Consider the following 23,864-nt stretch of genomic DNA (forward strand, 5'->3'; position numbering starts at 1 on the left):
ATGACTAAAATAAAAAAGACTGAAAACAAGAAATAGAGTAACCCGAAGGCTGATACATTGCTGGTGGCAGTGTAAAATTATAGAACCATTTTGGAAAATTATAAAGTAAAATATACACATACCCAGCAATTCCATTCTCAGGGAATTACAAAAGAGAAATGAAAACATATGTCTACAAAGAACCCAGTACAAGAATATTCATATCAGTTTTATTCATAGTAGCCAAAAACTAGAAACATCTTTGGTTTCCATCTATAAGAAAATGAATAAACAAATTGGTATGTTCACACAATAGAATATTATTTGGCATTAACACAAAACCCTGGACGAATCCCTAAAACCAGTATGCTAAGTTAAAGAAGACAGACACTGAACAGTGCACACTGTACCATTTATATGAAGTTCTAAAAAGGCAAAACTAATATACGACAATAGAAAGCAGAACAGTGGTTACTTTAAGCGGTGGAAGAGAATAGTGCCTAGGAAGAGGCATGAGAAAACATTTTAAAGTGATGGAAATGTTCTATAACGTGACAGGGGTGTGGTAACTGGCTGTGCACGTTAATCAGAACTAATCGAACCATTAAATCAGACAGCATTTTTGTTTTTTTAAAAAGTATTGTGAAAGTGAGGGAGGGAGGAAGGGAGGCTGAAGTCAGAATAAGCTAGGGCTTATCGAGCATCTACAATTCCAGTTACTTGAAAATATTCCATTTTCACTTACAATACACGTCAGGGTACATATGCGCTTTCTTATGTTAAACCATACAGTGTCCCACAGTCGCTCAATCTGGGCACTTAACTCATACAAATATCCTGTGCGTGGCATGGAATGTAGCAATTGTTGCATTTTCTAGTCACTGTCTCTTCATATATAGACAGATTTTTTATTTAGTAGGACTCTGACAAATTAGCATGAGAAGGAGGGAACATATTTACCAAAGCTATGTTCATCAGATAAGTTACTAGGAAGAGAACCCATTTTACCTGTGAGATGGAGCCTCCCAGTATGAACGATGGTTTTTCGGAAGCCACTGTGGTTTTGGATGATGGGATGAGAGGAGGAGGTGGCCTAGTGGGTCGAGTTGTTGGAAGGCGAACCCCTTCAGGGAGATTAGTTATCACTTGATGTGGAGCAGGCTGAAGGACTTTTAAAAGGAAGAAAAAAATTATTTAAAATAGTCAATTTCCTAGTCGGCAACATTTTACATACCGAAGTCATTTCTGAATTTTTAAATCAGAAATTAAATTGTAAGTGTAAGATGAAACCAAAGATAAAAATTTCTATTTAAAATTTGTCACTTGAATTAAACCTGTATCCATATTCTGGTCACTAACGGTATTTGTGAGACTGAAATATTCAACTCCCTCTCAAGCCAGAGCTTTTAAGCTAATGTTCACTTCAAACTAGAACTGAGCAAATACAAATGGCAATCTTTAATAACTTCTTCTCTCTCTCCATCACTCTTTAGACCTCACAATGGAAATGAGATAAAAGGGTGCTTCTTAGAAATAGTTGGTATTACAACTTTGGAGAATTATAGACATGACCGACAACCAATTGTATATCCTCTCTGCATTACGTGTAATTTGAGAAACGTTTACTGACTCTGGCTCTCTTAGGCTCTTGAATTTCTGGGAGAGGTGGGCTAGGGAGAGTGGAGATCTCAAGATTTTTACAAGGTACATGTACTCATAAGAGAAAAGCCAGTCAATGTCGCAGTATACATATGCTAACACAAATTTTTCCAGTAGCCCAGTGAGTCTCAACTGAATATAACTGATGATCGAATAAAGAGAAACAAGAAAGTAATTTTGAAATAGCAAGGATATGTCCTAGAAGAGCACTCCATTCATAAGATTAAACCACCCGTGTCTAACATCTGTAGGTAGATGGCCAGCAGCCACTGCACAGAGGAACAATATTTACCTGGCGGGACACTATAGCGGGCTGCACTCATATCAGGCTGTGGAGCGGCTTTACTGACTTCTCTCGGAGAGAGCCTACACGGTGATGCTGACCTTGCTGCGGTATTGTACATCTGTGCTTCCTGTTCTAGAGCACGTTTGACCTCAGCATAAGGCATATAGGCGACTGATTTTCCTATGAAAGTTAAAGTTATCAAAATAAGGGAAGAACCCCAAATTAAAATAGTAAGTGTGAAAGGACCAAGACCACACCATCCAGGGGCAGATCCAACTATATACTAGTATCAAGGTCTAAAATTCCTGTACATCTAAATCTTCTGTGTATGCATCATTACTATGATCTAATAAAATCCTTGAAAATTCAATTACATTTTTCCCTTTAAAAGGACAAAGAACTTCTCTCTTTCTTCTCATTAGAAAAATCAAATGTTTTCACATGCAATAAAAATCACATTAGGCAAACATCAGATTATCCAACCATTCTGTGAATTTGAGTCTGGCCTGAATTAGAGGTCAGATTTTGAGGATTCCAACTCTTATAATTAGCCTGTTGAAGTCCACTGCTTAATATTTAGAGCAATAAATCTAATAAGAAATGAAAGCTGCAGATCAAGCTAAGTCAAAAAACCTACACAAGCTTATAAAACTGAATTTAACTGCAATAATGCTAATGAAAATTACTCCATAGAATTCATCTCCATATAAATATAAATTAAAAGTTTTAAAATTGTTTACAAATTTTTAAGCTTAAGGACATATTAGATATTGAGTCGTATTAAGGCTTAAAATATGGATATGATTTTATAATTTTTTTCCTTTTTAAGTGAAATTGATATATTGTAATTTTGGAAAATCAGGAAAGCTCAAAGAAGAAAGTGAAATTGTCTATAATCCAAACCACTTAGATTTGTGGCATTTTAATGTCTGACAGAACAAATTCCTGTTCATTTTATTATTCTTTTGCTTACCTAGTCTCATCCATTTATCCTTCCAGATAAATCTAAAATCATTCTGAGTACTTCCTCCTCCACAAAGCATCACTGAAATTTTCATTGAATTTCCATTAAATTTATGAATACAGGAGGCTTATTTTATAATAATGTGTTTCTTAATCGAGGAACATATTTTTTTCACATAGGTCTTACATATTCCTTGTTAAAAATTATTTATAGCTATTTTATATTTGTTGCTAGGAAAACTATCTTTTTCATATATATAACCAATTACTGCAGATATATAGGAAAGAAAATGTGGATTTCTATATACTGATTTTTTTCTTAGAAACTTAATGAACTTTCCTTTTCGCACTAATAACTTTTCAATTGATTCTTTTAGGCTTTCTAGGTGGATAAACTTTTTTCTTTTAGGTGGATAATCTTATCCCATGAATTATAATCTCCCTTCAAAGAGCTAAAACTCTTTGCTTTGTCAGTTCCTTTTCCCCTTACTGCACTAATAACAATTAATAGTGGGCATCCTGATAATTCCTACCCAAAGGGAAGTCTCTAGCATTTCACTACTAAGATGAAGGTCTATAATCGGTTTCAAATAGAGATTCATTAGCATGAGGCATAAAAAGGTTCTTTGGTTTACTAAGATAGTTTTATAATCCATAAACGAATAAAGTAATATCAGCTAATATTCAGTACTACTATGTGCGGAGCACTGTGCATTATATGTGTCATCTCATTTAGCCCTCAGGACCAATGAGATTATTAACACCATTTTAGAGATGAGGAAAACTGAGGTTCACACCTAAGTGCCCAACCAAGGTCATACTATGGGGATTTTTCAAAAGGAGTGTAATTTCTGACCCTGAGCTCTAAAATACAGTGCACTAATCTCTCTCTGAATTGCTTGGCGCTGAATTTCAGATGCCTCTGGGGTATCCAACAAGATAACAGTACTCTTTCTGTGATATCTTAATATAATAAATGAGATTAAGTGTCCTAAAATTGTGAAAATTTATGAAACAAACCAACTTCAAAACGGAGTGGCTACTTTCTTTCTAGAGAATTTAACATGATAGTGTATTAAAAATTTGGTGGCTGATTGTTTTGCTATTTCCAGTAAGTTTATAATTATGTGGAAAATATCCACTTTGTCACAGTAGTGTTAAAGAAAAAGATGAAAATTTATATGGTTCTAAATACAGCTATGTACTCAGAGCTGAAAAAAACAGAGACATAAACAACAAAAACAAAATAAACTAGATTCAGTTGCATGGAAGCATTAACTCTTATTTCAATTAAATAGATTTTATTAACATGCATTAGTAGTTCAATTCTAACTCTATCTCTACATGTTTGAGTTCCTTCATGGTAGGAAAAGGCTTCAAACTAAAGCAAGGGTCAACTTGCGTAAATGTTACTGGAAAGTGAAAACAATTCTCTAAAAATTTTATCAAGCTTTTCTATAGAGGGAAAGGCTTTAGGCCACCTTAAAAGGGCACATCTACAATAATTATTTGTACCACTGACATTAAGAGAAAATGAATATAATCGAACAGTTAGAAAACAGGTGCTGACTGTTACTTTCTAAATGAGAACATGAAGGGAAAAGTCAAAACCATGGTCCTAATTCAGGTGGACTTTACCAGCCTACATTGTATATAAGCTACTCTATGATGTTGCACTGAAAACATTTGTCAAACATTATATATACATGCAATTTAAATGCAAATATATAAATGTTATTTGGAAGATTATCCTTCGCAATGAACTATAGGATAGCTATAAAATTTAGGAGAAACTTCAGGTACTTGTTAAATAAATTCCTGAATGAACATACTAAGTAAATTAGTTAAAATGAAATTTAACACCTTGGGCTAAATGTAATCAACTGTCCCAGTTCGTAGAGTTGCCTTAAACCAAACTAGTGTCATGTTAATAAATATATTGGTGTCATGTTAAATCAAAAATATAAATACAATTTGGTTTTAAGACCACTGCATTATGATTAAAAATTAGGACACCGTGCAGATCTAAACCATATAGATTAATGTTACTGACCACAGAGAAATGCAGTTCACAGTTTGGAATCTCAGAATTTGAGGCTCTAACATGGTTCCAGTCTCTCCAGTTTCCAATACAACCCATTTTGTAAAGCAGATCAAGAAAAAATACTGAGGTCCTAAAATAACTATATGATATAGGATGATCCAGACATTACTAATTGCATAATGTTAAGCTTTATCATGAGTTCAGCAAATATCATTTGAATGTCATTTTTTCTAGGTTTTAATTCTTCCTCATGAAATTTATTCTACATCATTTATGTAAGAAATAGATCGACAGACTTGAAAATTATTCTATAATTTATCATTTTTGTAATGACAGATTCTTTCCTAATTGGAATGCTCTTAAGCACTTCTGCTAAATCCATTTATGCTCTTTAGTTCATTTATTTCATTCCTTCAACATGTAATTACTAAGTACATATTATGTCAATTACTGAGTTAGGAATTAAGGATTCTCTAAATGAAATATACTAAAACCCCAAAATTTATCATTGTTTTTACCTTCTTTCAAGATATATTCAGATAGTACCTATTACATACCCAGCCTTGGCGGGTATTATCACTCTGGTAATAATACATTTTTACTAGCATAAGGTTTACATTTAAAACACTAACAATCTTATATTTAAAACTTTAACAAAGGAGGTTCAGTGTGTCATGTAACTAATAACTCATTATTGGTGTGACTGGAGTATGGAGTCGGCAAGATCGGTTGAATACCACAGTTCCCGTTTTACATTAAATAGCCCTTGAAATGCACGGTGTTCTATAACTAATAGCTCTCATCTATATAAAGTACTGCAAAGAGTCTTCTGAATCAGTGCAAAAAAGAAAATTACACCATAATCACAGAAGACTTTAATATTCTTATATTCTAAGCATGTTATAGCATATGGTCCATAAATTTACTATCAACCAGAACACATGTGCCATTTTCTAAACATGCCAGCCAGAAGAACTTATTAAAATTTAGGAATTGTTCCCCTTTTTTTTTTTTTTTAAGAAAGAAGTACATTATGCACCAACTAAAAAAAGCACGCACAACTCAAATCTGTCACTTGAAGTAACAGTGACATAATAATGATAACAGTACCTTCGTAGTATCTATTTATACAATGTATATACTGATATACTAATTAGTATGAACTATCATATATCATAAAGCTGAGCCATGTGTTATAAAATACTGAATGTTCATTTTTTCTTACAGGTTATAATCCCAGCAAGGTAAGTACTGGTCATTTGCAGTTTACAAATGAGAAAACTAAAGGTTAAGTGACTTGCCCATGGCCACGCAACTGGTAAATGCTTGCTGGGGTGAGAGTTGAGTCAGGGTCTGACTGGCTGTACACACTACACAAAGTTGTCTTCATCACATCATAGAAATTAGAATATTACCCAGATACAGATACAGATGATCTGCATGGAGAACAGAATGACAATTCATACTTACTCTGAAAACTCAGATGAATGGAGCATAAAGCATGGCTTTAATACAGTCTTCCAACATGAGTAACAGAAAATTCAAAAATACTAGTATTACTTAAGAGTTTAACTGCAGTCAATTTAAAGAAATCTTATCTGTTTGGGAAAAGTGTAATACATCAATTGATATGCTGATACATAACAAAGCACAGAGGACACTACCTGTATAGCTTGTTTCCTTTCAGTCGAGTTCTTTATGGTGATAGCTCTACCTACCTTCCCACTCTCTGTTTGGACTCTTGGAGGTGCCACACGGACTTGTGGAACTTCTACATTCCAAATCTATCTGTTCTTGCCTCTGTCGCTGTTCTTCCAGCAGTGCTGACTCATGCATTGCTTTAATGTGTCGCTGGTAGAGGGCATAGCCACTCACTGGAGTTCCAACTGGTATACTACATGGGGTACAGGAAACCTACAAGAAGAGAAAAATATCTAAATACACTATGCCAACATAATAATAATTACTATCTGTTGCGAGTTATGCTTATTTCTGTAATATTACTGGTTGAAGTGATTTTACCATTTTTTAAATCAAAGTAATTGTCAGGTCTGATGCTTAAAATGCTAAACAGTTACTTTTAGAACTCAACACAAACTAACAAAAGTTATGATAAGGGAAATAAAAATCAGAAATAAAAATACTTTTGTCTGTTCCTAACATATGATGGTCAGATGGCCAAATCCCTAGTGACTCAGCCTTTCTCTCTATGTCCTCTCACCAGGCAATCATATCTACTTCTCTGATTTAAATGTTATCTATATGTTAACAATTCATAAATTTCTATTTCTATTTCTAAGACATTTTTCTCCAAGTTACACACTTATAAAATTACCTACCTAATAACTCCACTTGGATATCTCAAAGCACCTCAAAACTAATATCCAAAATGGAAATTTTGTTTTCTAAACTCAATGCTTCTATGCTTCTCTTTCAGTGATCTCCATCTTAGAAAATGCAACCTTAATAGCTTAAGCCAGAAACCTGGCAGTCATTCTTGACTAAGCAATCTTGCCTCCCACAACCAATTCATTAACACATCAATTCTCTTTCAGAAGGAAATTAAATGATACTTCTTCAGACATGCCATCCCTAACCATCCAATAAAATATTGTAATGCCCTCCCCATTTTCCTTCATACTGCAGTCAACTTATTTCTTTCACAGTATATAACAGGACAATTTGCAATTATTTGTTTTATTTTCTCATGAAGGAAAGACTCAATCTGCTGTGTCCAATACTAAATAAAAAGCCCCTGAGATCCAGTCCATTATCTAAGAAACAGTCCTGGGAAGAGAAGAGATCTGTTTTTAGGACCTGTTATCTAAAGACTTTAATAGTTTTTTTCTGCTTTTATAAGCAGAATTTTTCACTGACCAAGAACATACACATAATTTTCTTGCTTTTGTGCTTTAGCTTGTATGTAAACATGGCTTTTTCTCCTTTTGCTATAAAAAGCCAAATGAACTGTTATGGTCTAACCAAAATATTATTTCCTACAGAGAGCCTTCTTTCTGTGTCTCATTAAGAAGGAAGCTCTTGATTAAAAAACAAACAAACAAACAAACAAACAAACCATGCCTACAGCACCTGGTATTCCTAGGTGACCTCCCATCCAAGTACTAACCAGACCCAACCCCGCTTAGCTTCTGAGGTCAGACAAGATCCGGGCACGTTCAGAGTGGCATGGCCATAGACCTCATTTTAATTTTTGTCATGATTTCTTCTGCCTTATTACCAAGACCAATCTCTAAGTTTTTTGAAGTCAGAGATTGTGATATGTACATATTCCATACAGCATTAAAAATATTGTCTTGAACTGGGCAGACATCCAATAAATATACATTTTAATAAACCAATGAATAAATTAATGCTTTTTTTTGTGAGCCTATCATAAGGACACACTTAACTTTTCCCAATAATCATATTAGACAAGAAACAAATTTTTAGCCTCTGAAATGAAGCAAGAGCTAGAACATAATAACTAAGTAAAAGAACAATACCCAAGACTGGAATTCACTATCAAAAAGGAGTCAAACTTTTAGAGATTATTAAGGTAAAATGTAAATAAAACTAGATTTGAAACTTTATAGTGAAGTTATTAGCCAGAATCTCTATACTTCATTCTAAATATTCAAAACCTATTTATTCTTCTGCTGTTTTATAGCAAAACAACACAAAAACTAAAGTTATTAATATTTATGGTTAGAACATCATATATATTTTTTCTTACTTGGAAATGACCATCTCAATCAACCATCACAATGAATCCATTTGAAAAAGTAACAGGTATATCCCACAGATGAATGGATAAACAAAATGTATATACATACAATGGGACAGTATCAGTCTTAAAAAGGAAGGCGATTCAGACACATGCTACAACACGGATTAACCTTGAGGACATTATGCTAGTGAAATAAGCCAGTCATAATAAGACAAATACTGTATATTCCATTTATATGAAGTCTCTAAAGTATCCGAATTCACAGAAACAGAAAGAATTGTGGTTACCAAGGGCTAGGTGGAGAAGAAAAAGGGGAGTGATGGTTTAATAGAATTTTAGTTTTATAAGATAAAAAAAATTCTAGAAATCTGTTTTACAACAATGTGAATATACCTAACACTACTGAACTGTACACTTAAATATACTTAAAGTGGTAAATTTTACATTGTGTTTTTTATCACAATTTTTTAAAAAATCAAGTACTGATTAAAGGAGAAGAAATGTCTCTAAAGGTCTTTGTTTTTCACCTTTCCTTTTCTTACTCATATTCAAAACTTACCATTGGTGGGATAACAGCAGCTCTATGCTGAAGTTGTGGCAAGTCCAGTGGATTTGATTTTATTGGTGATGAAACCAGTATAGACCCAGCTGGGTTTAACAGAGAAGGCTTTGAGTCCATAGGAAATATTCTGCAATTGGCAAGTGTACAGCATAGTGGTAAGACATTTATATAATCTACAAAGTTATCCATCCCCCTGGTAAATCTGGCACCATACAGTTATCACAATACCATTAACCATATTCCCTATGTTGTACTCTACATTCCCTTAAAACATTTGAATGAACCACTGCCATTTTAAAATTGAGAATTTCACTCAAAATTCCAGACTCCTGGTTTCTCAAGAAACATGGAAAGAAATAACAAGCTGGAAACAGCATTCCCATAGCAACCACATGCTGAACTTGTAGCAGCTGCTCTCTCAAACAGGCACTTATTTCTCCGTTTACCACAGTCTCTGCCATCTTATATTCCACTGGCTTCACTTCTTTTCTATAATGATATGTGAATTTGGGATGCCCAATATATGACTGGAGAAATAGTACAATAGTGCCATACCTTACAGGCTTAATCAGTTATGCATTTTAAAAGGTATAAATTGGTAAGAAAATTAGAATGTATGAAAGAAAACAAGTTATATTTTACATAAGATGATATTAAAGATGTAGGAAATTTAAAGTGTCATTTTGATAGTTTGAAAGTGATGTAAACTAAAGAAATGTCATTCAGAGACCACCACATATTTCCAAAGAATTTCTGAATTTCAAGATTACTATCATGTTCATCTCTTAGGATGTTCTTCAGGTAAGATAACTGCCATCCTAATTTTTCCTTCCTTTATAAATATAGTTACCAAAACCAACAGTGCAAAACACAGAAAATCCTTATTTTAGATGTTTCATTAAAGAATGACTAAAAAGGGACTACACAGTTTGAATCCATTTATGTTTACTCCAGTCAAAATCTGGGACTATTAAAAGCTAGATTATTGTGAGATGAGGAAAAAGGATTGTGTGATGGTTGAATTTTCTGGAAAACCCAATGGTTAAGTAGAACCTCTATCTTATTTCAATTCTCGTTGATTAAAATTCTAGTATCTACTACATAAAAATCTCTTTGGAGAAATCATCACTGTAATGCTCGATTATTATTATTCTAGTATCGAATCTCAATAAACTAAAGTAATTAAGATGGAAAATATACTAGATATGGACTGAAAGCACAGTGACACAAGGACACACTATGAAAGCTGAGCTTTGAACAGAATTCGGCTATTTGTTGGGTGGTTTATTTATCTTTTTATTATTAAAAAGAGGATAAAAATGAAAAAAGACAGGTTTGGATCGAAAAAATTATTTCTAGAATTTGCACCAATCCAATAATCTACAGTGATTCTAGGTGATTCCATGTCTTTCAAGGAAAAAGAAATACCTAGGAACTCAAATATATTAAATGAAGTAGTGTGTATTCCTGTAAAATGTTTTTTTACTATAATTTTTATAAGAACCATAAAGATATAATACATTTTATATTATTAATGACTAAAAGTACTTGTAATTTGTATTATACCTGATATCTTACATTACAAATATGAATAATCTAAAATTTTAACTGATATAAAAAAGTGATTATAATTACCATTAACTTGTATTTAAATTATGCTTTCTAAATTATTTTCAGAACACTTAACATGTTTTTTCCTCTCAGTATTTTCTTACATCTAATATTAAGGGGGTACGGTGGGCCTTGCTTTGAGGCCACAGGGTCTTAGAGCAAACAAAGTTGGAGCTAAGGCCTCTCACCTTCACCTTCATCATACTACTTCCATAAAAAGGAATAGAAGTCATCTGTTGTTTGGTTCACGATCTTGTCAGGTGAAATACCCTTTTTTGCTATCATATGCAATGCATGCAACAATTTATGTAAAAATACACACACATACAATCTTTTTCATGAATAAATGATTACATTATTATTGGTTAAAAAGGATAAATGGCCTCATAACTCAATATTAAAAACATACACACTACCTTTAATTTGCCAATATTTATACAGGACACTCTGTAGCCAGTACCATTCTATAATTTAGTCAGCAACCAACAGAATAAAGATAGAATAATATTTAAGAAATGAGTCCCACCTCTGTCTCTCTGGCTCTCCATCCACATCTTCATCAGCACTGCAGGTGGCACTGGAATCATTGTCTGACTGTGGCTCAGACCTTTGGACATTTATTTGCTGAGCCACCACCAAATCTTCATCTCTAGGCTCTGTCTTCTCGCTGGCTCTCTCCAAGTCTCTTTCTTTGGTATTGCCTTCCACTTGAGATGGATTGTTTTCTGGCACCCTCATTTCAACATCTACAGAGTCTGCTTTGGTAGTTGTGGGGAGATCAAGAACAGAAGTCCCTTCAGCACTGCGCTCCTGATGTTCAACATCCATTGGCTCTGCTGTCTCAATAGTGATGCTGTCATTCGCCTGCATCTCCACACTTTCGTTTTCAGCTGGTTTTGTAGTTGGAACTGATGAAGATGGAGATGCACTGGGAGCAGTTTCAGTGGTGGACTCGAGCTCAGCCACAGGTTCAGTGTTCCCTCGAGAAGTCGCATTTTCAGTGCTATCTTCGCTGGGCTTGACAGCTTCAACTGGTGAAGGAGAAGGAGCACTTTCTGTATCAGAACTATTTTCAGCACCTTAAAGATAATGATACAGCATAAAAATCTGATAATGAACATGTTTCAGGTGGTGACAGAAGCCATGCTTGAAAGTTGTTTGGGATGAATTATAGCTCCTTTGATGACCTCATTGAAGTATCACTGCCATTAGGGAAGTTAAAATTTTCTACAGAGTATGCAAAGGAAAGATCAAATTTTCTTGACCTTCTAAAACTGAAAGTGTAAAATATTTTAATGTATAAAAATAATGGATATGAAATTTGAAAAATGAAGAGAATAGAAAAAAAAACTAATAAAAAAAACATTCCCCAAAATAGTAACTTTCTGGTTTGTTTCTACCAGCTCATTTATGTGCTTTTTCTTTTACCCAGGAGAGCTGACACTCTAAAACAACATCTTCCAATAAAAACATAATGTGAGTTATATCTTAATTTTTTAAAGTTTTCTGGTGGCCAAATTGAAAAGTAAAGACAGATTGGTAAAATTAACTTTGCCAATATATTTTATTTCACTCAATATGTCCAAAATATTACCATTTAAACACATGGTCAATATAGAAAACTAGTCATAAGGTATTTTACCTTTTTCGGTACTAAGTGTTCAAAATCTGATTATATTTTACATTTTTAGCATATCTCAATTTGGATTAGTCTCAAGAGCGCAATAGCCACATGTGTCTAGTAGCTACCACACTGAAAGGCAAAGCTCTAGAATAGTATTCCATAGATTTTTAATTTAACATTGTTGCACTGGTCTTTCCCCCACATTGTTTGTATCATTTTATAAATATATTTATAATGCTTTCACATCTTTACCTAGCTATCTCAAAGGAATCACAAATTCAGTATGTCTTACACTGGAATTGTATTCAGTCCCAAATCAAGTTCTTTACTTTCCTATCCAATTAAACAAACCAGAAACCTAGAATTCACCTTTTAAATGCTCCTCTCACTTGTCTAAACAAGTTTCACAAATTTTCTATCTAAAAATACTCCCTGAATCCATCCACTTCCGTTCAACTTCACAACTGCCATTCTAGTCCAAAAATGAATTTTCTTCTCACCTTCACTTCAGACCATTCTCTACAATAATGCCAGAATAAGTATTTTAAAAGTCAAATATTACCAAAATTTATTTGCACTCTCTCTCCCCTCCTTAAAACATTTCAATGAAACCTCATTAATCTTAGGATAAAGTTCCAAATTTCTGAGTATGGCCTTGTTACATGGCCCAGGCTGGTGGGCCCCTGCCAGCCCTTCCAGCTTTATCTTGCACCCTGTATTCTCTCAGTATTCCATTATCACTGGCTTCCTTTTAAGTTTTAGTGAATGTGCCATGTATCTTCTACCACAAACTTCATACATGCCATTTACTTTCACTGAAAATGCTCTTTCACCTACTTTTCCCTTGGATATTAGATCAAATATCCCATGCTTTAAAAAAAGCCTTCTATCATTTCCTTAACAAAAGTTAAATTTTCCTACTATGGCTTTTATACACACATACTGGTTACAGTTACAATTTTACATTTTTTGTTTCCGCAAGGCTATAAACACTATAAGACCAGGCATCATATATTTTGCTTATCATTTAAGTCTCAGTGACAAGCACTGTACCTGGCACACAGCAGACTCAAATACTGGCTGAAGTATAAAGTGAATAAGTGGCTATGAATATTTCTTAAATTTACCCTACCTTTCCTCCCTTATTGGATCCAATTTGCCACTATTAAAAACAGTATAGAGATGTTCACTGCAGCATAAAGTTTTTAAATTAATTTCTTAAAATAGACTATAAGATAACAAAAATTTAAATCTCCATAAAATTTACATATATAAATTATATATAATATACATAAAAATATATACCTCTGACGAGAATCCTAATGGTTTATAAGAAAATTTCTTAAACTAGAAAAACTGACTTATATTTTATGTACAAGAGTAAGTCCCTGAGAAAACCCAAGAAAATTATGAAAAGTACTAGACTGAGTTAGACTTGCCTCTCCAGATATTCAAACTTACTATAAAGCCACTGTATCATAATATGTTTGGAACTGCCACAGAAACAATAAAAATAGATCAGTGGTATAGAAGACAACGTCTAAGAATAGTTCTTCAAGTATATAGAAAATTTTTATCAAAGGTGATATTTTAAATTAGGTAAAATATGATTTAATAAACTAGCTCTCTCAAAATTGGTTACTTAGAAAACATGGACCCTATCTTATATTATACAGAAAAATAATTACAAATGGAACACATTTTTAAAACTCAATAGATAATTTAGGATAAATGAAGATAATTTAGCTGTTTAAGCACTGAAGACATAACAGCAAAAAAAAAAAATCAAATTACATCTAATGGAGCTGATATTCTAGTAAAAAACAGACGAATAATATATATAGGATATACCAGGCAGTAATAAATGCAGTGAATAAATAACAAAACTGGGGAATTAGTGGGTCAGGAGGTATCACAGAGGTATGATGACATTTCAACACAGGACTGAAGGAAATGAGAGAATGAGCCAATGGGTACATTTTGGAAAAAAGCATTCCTTGTAGACAGCACATGCAAAAGCCCCTAAAGTGGGGGTTGCTTTGCTCAGGAACAGCAAAGAGAACAGTGTGGTTAGAACAGAGTGAGCAATCACTTCATATCTGTTAGAATGGTTATTATCAAAAAGACAAAAAATCAGTACAGGCAAGGATATGGAGAAAAGGGAAAACTTGGTTTGCTGTTGGTGAGAATGTAAAGTGGCACAGACACTGTAAAATAGCACAGAGATTCCTCAAAACATTAAAAATAGACCTAACAAAAAAAAAAAAAGAAAAAAAAAAGAACTACCATATCTGAAGGAAACAACAACAAAAAAAACAATGTGAAAAGATGTATGCATCCCCATTTTCACTGCAGCATTATTTACAAGAGCCAAGACATGGAAGCAATCTAAATGTCAATCAATGAATAAATGAGCTAATAAAATGTGGTGCGCACACAGAGGTCTATTATTATCCGATCATAAAAACTAAGGAAATCTTGCCATTTGTGATAACATGATGGACCTTGAGAGCATTACACTCAGTGAAATAAATCAGACAGAGAAGGACAAATACTATATAATTTCACTTACATGTTGAATCTGAAAAAAATACAAACCAAACCAAACCAAACCAAAATGAACATAGAGAGAGAGAACAGATTGGTGGCTGCCAGAGGCAGGAGGTAGGAGGGTAGGTAAAACAGGTGAAGGGGTCAAAGGTACAAAATATCCAGTTATAAAATAAGTCCTGGGGATGTAACCTACAGCATGGTGACTATAGTTAATGATGCTGTATTGTGTATCTGAAAGATGCTGAGATATCTTAAAAATTCTCAAAAAATGGCTAGAGAGATAGAAGGGTTAGCTCATGTAGGGCCTCATGAGTCATAGCAAGGCTTCTGCCTTTTATCCTGAATGAGATGTGAAAGTATCATAGGATTTGAAGTAGAGGAGAAATATAGTCTGATTTACATTTTATAAGGTTCACTCTGGCTATGTATGGTGGAAAAAAACATACTGGAACAAATAGCAGCAAACAGACCAATCAAGAAGCTCAGAAGCAGATGCGCTACAACAGAGGTAGGGAAACTGGATGAGATTCTGAACAGTACATTTAAAGAAAAGTTGACAACATCTGCTGATGGACCAAATGTAGGATATGAGAGAGAATTGCCAGAGTATCATTTATCAAGCTAGGGAAAGACTAAAGGTGAAAACTAGGTTTTAGGGGTAGGGAAATAAAAGTTTGCAATGGCTCTTAGGTATCCAAATAGAAATGTTAAGCAGGCAGTTAGAACCTAGAGTTCAAATGAATTCAAGTCTCAAAAATAAAAAATTCAAAAAAAAAGCAGAAAAACAAAAACTCAGAACAGCACCTCACATATAGTAAGGTCTTAATATGGTAGCAATTATTGTTAGTAAGAGATGCTACCAAAATGTTGAAAGAGTAATTAAAAAAACCTGACTTTATCCTCATTTCTACTTATATAGTGATGGAAAGCCTCAAATTCAAGGGCATATTACCAATTGGAAGACATCTTAGCGATTATGCAGCAGATAACAACATTTAACATAAGCACTTTTAATTACTTTCTTCCTCCAGGCCACAAGAGTTGGAATAAAGTGTAATGCTTTACCAAGCACCAGCCAAATATAAAACTTTTATTTCTTTTCCCTAAAAAAACAAACAAACAAAAAAACAAATAAGAGGGAGGAGGGAGAAGAAGAAGAGGAAGAAGAGGAAGAAGCCTTTAAAGAATGGTTTAAAACAAGAGAACAAGAGCAAATCCAGACTAAAATCCAAAGTTTCAGTCGTTCTGATTTAAACTCTTCTACTTGTGAAAGATGTCCACAGAGTCAGATGTATGTTCTAGGAAAACAGACACAGGGAAGGACTCAGCAGCTGCCTTCATTCTCCACGGGCAAGAGCCCTGACATAAATGAAAAATCTATACTGTCTTCTTAAGTTTGGCAATAAGCAATAAATCACAGGTCATGTAAAATGGACTGTGTACTTTCTTTTCTTAGACACTTTCCAAATAAAGTTAAGTCAAAAGGAAATGGAGATCCCATAATTCTAATAGCAAGTTCATTTTCTATTAATAGGAAGCTATTCTAGATGTCATAACACAACCACATGTATGAATGGATATGATGTAACCATGTCAACTTACACTTGATCAGACAGAAATATTATTTTAATACTTCATTTAACCTAATTACCTTAATAACTTTATTTAAAACCTTAATAACTTTGACAATTTAAAAAATTATCAAAGTCAAAGGAAGAAATCAGAAAGATAAAAGTCACTTTTGATGAATAATTTTGGAGAATCTGTTACCCAATAATTGAATAGGCTTTTCTGTTCTGAAATAAACGTTTATGACAATTAGGCTTTGGGCTTTGCTGAACTGTGTCCCTCCGAAATTTATGTTAAAGCACTAACTATACAATGTGACAGTATTTAAAGATAGTGCCTTTAAGGAGGTAATTAAAGTTAAATACAGTCAAAATGGTGGGGCCCTAATCCAACAGACTGGGGTCTTTTTGAGAATGGCACCAGGAGTAAATGTGCACAGAAGGAAGGCCATGTGAGGGGGCAAAGCAAAAAGTGATCTGAAAGCCAGGAAGAGAGAGAGAGATTCATCAGAAACTAACCCTGTCAGCATCTTGATCTTGGACTTCCACCCTCCAGAACTGTGAGAAAATAAATTTCTGTTGTTTAAAGCACCCAGTCTGTGATATTCTGTTATGACATTTCGAGCAGACTAATATGGGCTTCATGCGCCTCTGTAACCCATGATGCACATGAAAGTACAAATTATTAAAAATAACAAACTCTGATGACTTTTTTAGAAGTACCATGAACTAGGATTGTTTGCAGCAGTGTTATACTACCCCAAGTTGAATTTGCTCCAATATTCTCTTTATCTTATTTTTAACAAAACTACACAGAAAAAAAGTTTACTTATTATTCAAAGCCGGAATCCTTTTCAAGACAATTTTTAAGTTTAAACTCTAGTAAGAACAATCTATAGGGAAAAAAATGAAACAAAATCTAATATTTTTTAAATTTCTGGAAGGTGTAGAACTTCCTAAACTTAAAATAGAAGAGACAACAAAGAAAATATAAGCATCTCCAAATACATACGAAGTTTACACTCTGGTAATTTAAAAATGAAACAAACAAAATAAAGTGGATCGGTTGGAGAAAACATTTGCATGTCTAAAACATCATGTTTTAGATATAATATATAAAGAACTACTAAAATCATTGTGAAAATCCCCAATTTAGAAAAGAAATCCACAGAAACTTTAATAGCAATGTAAATTGAAATATATAAGTTATCTTTTTTTCTTAAACTAGCAACACCCGGAAAATACTTACTTTTCTCAGAAAGCTGTCATTAACTAGTTGAAGTAACAAAAGGGTTTTATTTCTTTTTCTAAGTTTCTTAGATTGACTTTTTTTTTTTTTTTACCGGGGCTTTTAGGGTCATTAATTCTTGTTATGTGAAAACATAAACATGACATATGTAAGTCTTTGAACAATTACAATAAACTCAATGGAATAAAGAGAGAAATATAATTGATGATACCAACTGAATAAATACATGTGGTAATGTGATACACGGTCATTTTATTGATGTTGGCAATAAAGTGCTTGAAGCTGGACTGCCATTTTTAAGATGTTCTGGTTTTAGCATTTGGACCTTCTCGGGTGCTCCATAAATATTTGCTGGTTGGATTAATAAATACATTACATTCCAGTTTAAAGTCTCTGCTATGAAAACACTGATACACTATTTCCTTAATGAAGCAATTTCTAAATAGTCAAATGACTAAGCTAAAAATTACATATTCGGGTTGGGAGAAGTCACAAACAACTAAATTTAAGATTCTGAGATACCTTCACTGTCTTCTGGATTTTCTTCTTCATTGGAGGCTTCAATATCTTCATCCTCCTGAGCAGAAACAGTGGAAGCTACACTTTCACATTGAGACACATCTCGCTCTTCACGAGGTTTTCGTGAAGTCTAGAGAAGTAAAAAATTTTAACATAGGTTATTCATTATTTAAATAATAGGAGAGAAACAATTCTTTTCATATCTGACATAACACAGAACATTGATGTATACACATATACTAAACAAGAAGGCTGTGTGTCTGACAACTGCTCTGGTTAAAGTGCAGTTACTACTAGGTAACTAACTGCTAACCGGACTTTTGTGTAGATGAATAACTTTCATTAAATTGATCAAAAGTTGCATCTGAACCATTTTTGAAACTATTTGCCACTATACAAAAATCACGAAACTCCTCTCCCTTCAAATAATGTATTTTCTAATAAAAATAGCATATTTATTTTCTAAAAAAAAAAACAAGTGTTAAATGTGGAATCTTTACATGCAATAATCTACTATATTTCCAAGCATTTTCTTAACTATATGATAGTATTGATTTTCAATGTAGTAATTCAAATACACAGAAATGTAATACCTATATATATCTCCCACTGAGCTTTAACAGCTACTAGACATTTTGTCACATTTTCCTGAGATCTTTTTAACAAAGATAAAACACTCTAGATCAACAATTGAAGCCACTATCCCTATTATTTCAGTTGTAATTAAAATGATCAGAGCCTGAAGTTGTAAAGACATTTGTGATGGTTAATTTTATGTGTTAAATTGGCTGGGTCACAGTACTCATATATTTGGTCAAACATTATCCTGGATTTACCGTGCAGGAGTTTTTTGGATGAGATTAACAATTAAATCAATAGCTTTTGAGTAAATCATATTACCCTCCATAATGTGGATGGGGCAAGCCTCATCCAATCAATTGAGGGCCTTAACAGAACTAAGATTGATGGCTCCGAGACTCCTAGCCCTCAACATACACACATTAGCAAGAAGAAAATCTGCTTGAGTCTCCAGACTGTCAGCCTATCCCACAGGATTTCTGGACTCACCAAGCCTCCAAAATTATGAGCCAATTTCTTAAAATAAATCGATCTCAATCTTTCTCCCTTTCTCCCTCCCTCCCTGTCTCCATCTCTTTCTCTCTCTCTCTACACACACACACACCCCCACCCACCCACACACCCTATCTACCTTTCTCTGTTGGTTCTATTTCTCTGGAAAGCCCTAATACAATTTTTATCTTTTAAAAACCATGGCTGACTTATTTTTTACTTGATTTTCTCCCAAAATGTTTCAGATGGTATTTGAAGTCAACTCTCTCTTGTCAGTAGGCTTTTCGTTGTTGTCGTTTTCTTTCCTGTATGTTTTTATGTGGCTACAGCATATTTCTAACCCTTGCATTCTTATTTTTAAACTAAAAGCTCTTTTTGTATAACTTTTTAAATAAATGTTATACTTCACATACTCTTATAACTTCAAGTCAGTTTAAATATCTGCCCTTTTATTGCCCATTCTATCATTCTCAATGATTCTCAAACTTTTTGGTCTAAGGACACACACTCTTAAAAAGTATTCAAGACCCTAAAGAGTTTGTAGTCATGAGAGAGATATAGATACACAGATATTGACCATATTAGAAAATAAAACAGAAACATTTTAAATATTAATTCATTTAAAATTAATAAACTGATTACATATCAACATAAAAAAATTTTTAAAGAAATAATAATTACTTTCCAAAACAAACAAAAAAAAAACTCTGAAAAAGTAGCATTGTTTTATATTTTTAAAAATCTCTTTAATGTCTGCCTTAATAGAACATAGCAGAATTCTCAAATGTGCTTCTACATGTAATCTAATCTGTGGCGATAATATTGTTTTGGTTGAAGTACATAAAAAAAAGTCTGGCTTCACAGAGATATGTAGCTGGAAAACAGAAGCATATTTTAAGTCTTTTCAAATACTGTGAATATTATTCCTTGATACTGTACCAAAACATGGCAAGTAGTTATTTCTTAAAGGTTAGTTGCAATGTGAAATTTAAAACCATGTCAATAAATTTCTTTGCACCCTTTTAAAAATCCATTTGTATATCTTGAAGTTAAGTGTGTACTACAAAACATTTTGTGAATCTTTTAGCCATATATGACATTCACTGTAACATTATGAATTGGTCTGATTTGGAAACTACTGAGTTACACAGATTTTTAAAATTAAAAATATCACATTAGTTATTACCACTGATCTCATAGGAAAAGTCAGAATTGGGAAGATGTTAAATTCATGGTAAGGGATACACATTTTCTAAAATTCTAATTTTTGCCTGAAAGCTCAAAATTTTAAAGTGGCAATAAAGAGTATTGGTTGTTTTCTTTGAAAGACGGGGTCACTCATGCAAGAAAATGTCTGCCAAATATTCAAGTCTAAAAAACCATAGGTTTGTCATTCTTTCAACTAAAAATGATATTCAATGAAAAAAAGTGAAGCTAGTTCACTTGGAACTCAGTTTCAAAAATGCTTTTCATGTAGATAGCCATGATACTTCAGTAGCAAGTGGAAGGGCTTTATGTACACTTCCATTTCATCACACAGGCATGTGCTCAAGGGTCAAGATTTATTAAAGTTGATTTTTATTGCTTCATCCAGGGCATTCCTAAATGAGATGGGCATTTGTTTGTTTGTTTAACTGCAAATGTTTTGAGATAAAGAATACTTTGAGTTACTTAGCAAGAGGTGTCTGGCCATAATTTATGCTAGAGCACCGGAATTCTCACTCAGAACTGCTTTGTCATCAATGCAAATGTCAATACAGTGGAAAAATAAATAACATCTGAAGATTTTATGAAAACAGTTCTGACCTCATGGAATCCTCAAAGAGCTCTGTGGACTTTGAGAACATTGAAACTTCCTTGTTAAGAAACTTTCAATAATCTTATACTTTCTGGTCTTTAATATTTACCCATGGAATTTATCTCTGAGAAAATATTTTGTAATATGCCAAATCAACTCATTCAATATGATCAAAAGCACTCCAACTAAAGTTTTTGATTCAAACTCCAAATGCTTCTATTTTTCAAATCCAGTCTACAGTAATTCAAAAGTACTGAATTTCCATTACTATTAACAGAAATTTTACTCCTTGGGAAATAAATAAATAAATAGTCATCTTGTGCCAAGAAACTAGCATATCTTTTATAGGTAAATGTAATAAATAAAATACAGTATACAGAAAAGTTTCAAAACCAATCTATGAAGCTCAAAAAAACAAAAAACTGGAAGTAAAAAGATTCACCACTCCTGATATACTTACTTTCTGTTTATGCTGCTGCAACAGGTTGTCAAGATTGTGGCGCCTTTTATAATTAAAATAGAAGTTTTTACACTGAGCTTCACTTTTAGTTCCCACCATTTTGGCAATTGCTGCCCAGTTACGACCATGTTCTACTAGACCTATATTTTATAAACAGACCAAATTTTAATTGAACAGTAACCCGATAAAGCAAACAAGAGAAATAATAAAACAAACTTAATTACTATATTCACAATCATTAACACAAAAGTGTTTCCAATTATTTATTGATAATTGGAAATTTATTTACACTTCAATATTTACTGAAATATGTATTGGCACAAAACTCATTGATAGCTCTATTTTTCTACCCAAATTTAAAACTTGCTCATTAATGAAAGGGCTCTATTTTATCTTTATGTATCTCTTAGAGGGCTAAGACAACACTGAACATAGAGTAATTGCTTGAACACTTACAAACTCAGTAATTAGGTACTGGAAACAATATATCGATAAGATAATTGAACATAAATGATTAACATAAAGATATATATAAAGACTCAGCATGTCTTCAGTCCACTCACAATCAAGAAATGCTCTCAAAAAAATTAACCAGTTAAAAAAAATCTGTTGTAATACAATGTATCACAGAAACCTATGCTATGTGACACTTCTTTACTCAAATAATATGTATGTGCATACACAAACACATATGTGCAAGGAATACAAGTATATACATGCATATGTATACGTAAGAGCTGTATAGACAGAGATTTACTCTAGATACAGTTGTACCTAAGCTGGAATTTCCAGTAGAAATTTAAGAATTTATAGGAAAGCATCAGTTTTCCAAGGTTAATACTAGCAACTTCCTTAATAATGATAACTGGAAGATCACTTATAAATTTTGCCTGATATAATGAATAAGAGATGAAAAGAGTGGTGACTAAACAGTGTATGTAAGTACATTTACCTGAAAAAGATCACCCTATGATATAGCTAATATCTAGTCACTTGACCATGAGATGAGAATGTGAATCATTAAAAACTTATACATGTAATCATGACAAATCACAAATTTTCTAATTATGGCAAACTTCAAATAAAAGACAGAACATTTTAAACTGCTGTATTTTTGGTAAAGTTGGTTTATATGATTTTAAATATATCACTCATTACCTGTTAAATAGAAAGTAAATCTTTCCACGTATCACTAAAAGGTTAAACTACAGTAATTCCTCTCAAGAACTATAAGGTAAATTTTTAACTAATCTTTCTCAAAATTAAATTACTCTTTATTTATAAACCAGTTATTTATCCTATTAGAAAGTTTAGTTCAATTTATCACTACATCAATAAGCAACAATAGAAAAATACAAGATCTATAGTGTTCCAGAATAAGACCACGGCCGCAAGACTATATGAAAGTGGCGGAGATAGGATTCAAAATTTTATCTGTCTGAAAACAAAGTTCATACTCTCTCCTCTGAATCAAGGTGCAATTTCTAACTAGTTTATAATCAAATGCCTTACCAACTGAAAACTGACAGTGTTTACCATTCTATTAAGTGCAACTTTTGAATAATAGAAATTTAGACTTTGCATAAAATACTTTCCAAAACAATTTTCATAGCATTTAATCACAACTATTCTGGAAAAGTGAATATAGCCTACTTGCTTTCTAATAAAATGAATTCAAAATAAAACTGAAGAGGAAAACTTAAACCCCTCAAAAAGTGAGCACACTTGTAGTACCTTATAAAATACCATTCCATCAAAAAAAAGCCCTCTTATTTCTAAATTCTATTTATCATTGCGGAAGGCTTTTTTTCCCCCCAAAATCTAGCTCTATCTCACTTATTACTAATAACTCTAAAAACAAAAAGAACCTGAACTATATTTACCTTTTTTAGCAACTTCCATTTCTTCTTCTGTCCATCTAGAGGTTTCTACAGGTTCTGTAGAAACTAAAAGAAACCCAATAAGGCAGAGAAAAATTAAGTTAAATCCTTCATTTACAGATAATATGGAACCAACCATGTAATCTGTAACCTATTTTCTGACATAAAGCCTGTTTAAAGCATTTGGTGACAGGAACTATGGAAACAGGATAGTCTCAGCCTCTTCCCCCACCAAACTAGAGGAAAAAATTCAACACCTCTAAGTGTTATGATCTTTCTCAATGTTCTTTAAAGATCCATCTTTATATGTT

General features: G+C 33.0%; 1 protein-coding gene and 1 pseudogene across 20 annotated transcripts in view; both read right to left on the minus strand.

Moving 5' to 3' along the window:
• NCOR1 (nuclear receptor corepressor 1) overlaps window positions 1–23,864 on the minus strand; it is a 171,474-nt gene that overhangs the window by 49,478 nt on the left and 98,132 nt on the right. For 8 of the 20 annotated variants that reach the window (XM_036223863.1, XM_036223862.1, XM_036223861.1 and 5 more), the window contains 8 exons: window positions 23,557–23,631; window positions 21,674–21,813; window positions 18,348–18,474; window positions 11,358–11,910; window positions 9,218–9,347; window positions 6,650–6,845; window positions 1,931–2,104; window positions 988–1,148 (listed from right to left, as the gene is read on the minus strand). In XM_036223863.1, the coding sequence (XP_036079756.1) occupies window positions 988–1,148; window positions 1,931–2,104; window positions 6,650–6,845; window positions 9,218–9,347; window positions 11,358–11,910; window positions 18,348–18,474; window positions 21,674–21,813; window positions 23,557–23,631 (1,556 nt within the window). The remainder of the gene's footprint in view (window positions 1–987; window positions 1,149–1,930; window positions 2,105–6,649; window positions 6,846–9,217; window positions 9,348–11,357; window positions 11,911–18,347; window positions 18,475–21,673; window positions 21,814–23,556; window positions 23,632–23,864) is intronic. The other 12 variants (XM_036223879.1, XM_036223877.1, XM_036223876.1 and 9 more) reach the window with 6 other exon arrangements.
• Window positions 8,010–8,129, minus strand: LOC118604811 (annotated as a pseudogene).

The sequence above is a fragment of the Rousettus aegyptiacus genome, unplaced genomic scaffold (assembly GCF_014176215.1).
Source record: "Rousettus aegyptiacus isolate mRouAeg1 unplaced genomic scaffold, mRouAeg1.p scaffold_m13_p_6, whole genome shotgun sequence".
NCBI classification, from domain to species: domain Eukaryota; kingdom Metazoa; phylum Chordata; class Mammalia; order Chiroptera; family Pteropodidae; genus Rousettus; species Rousettus aegyptiacus.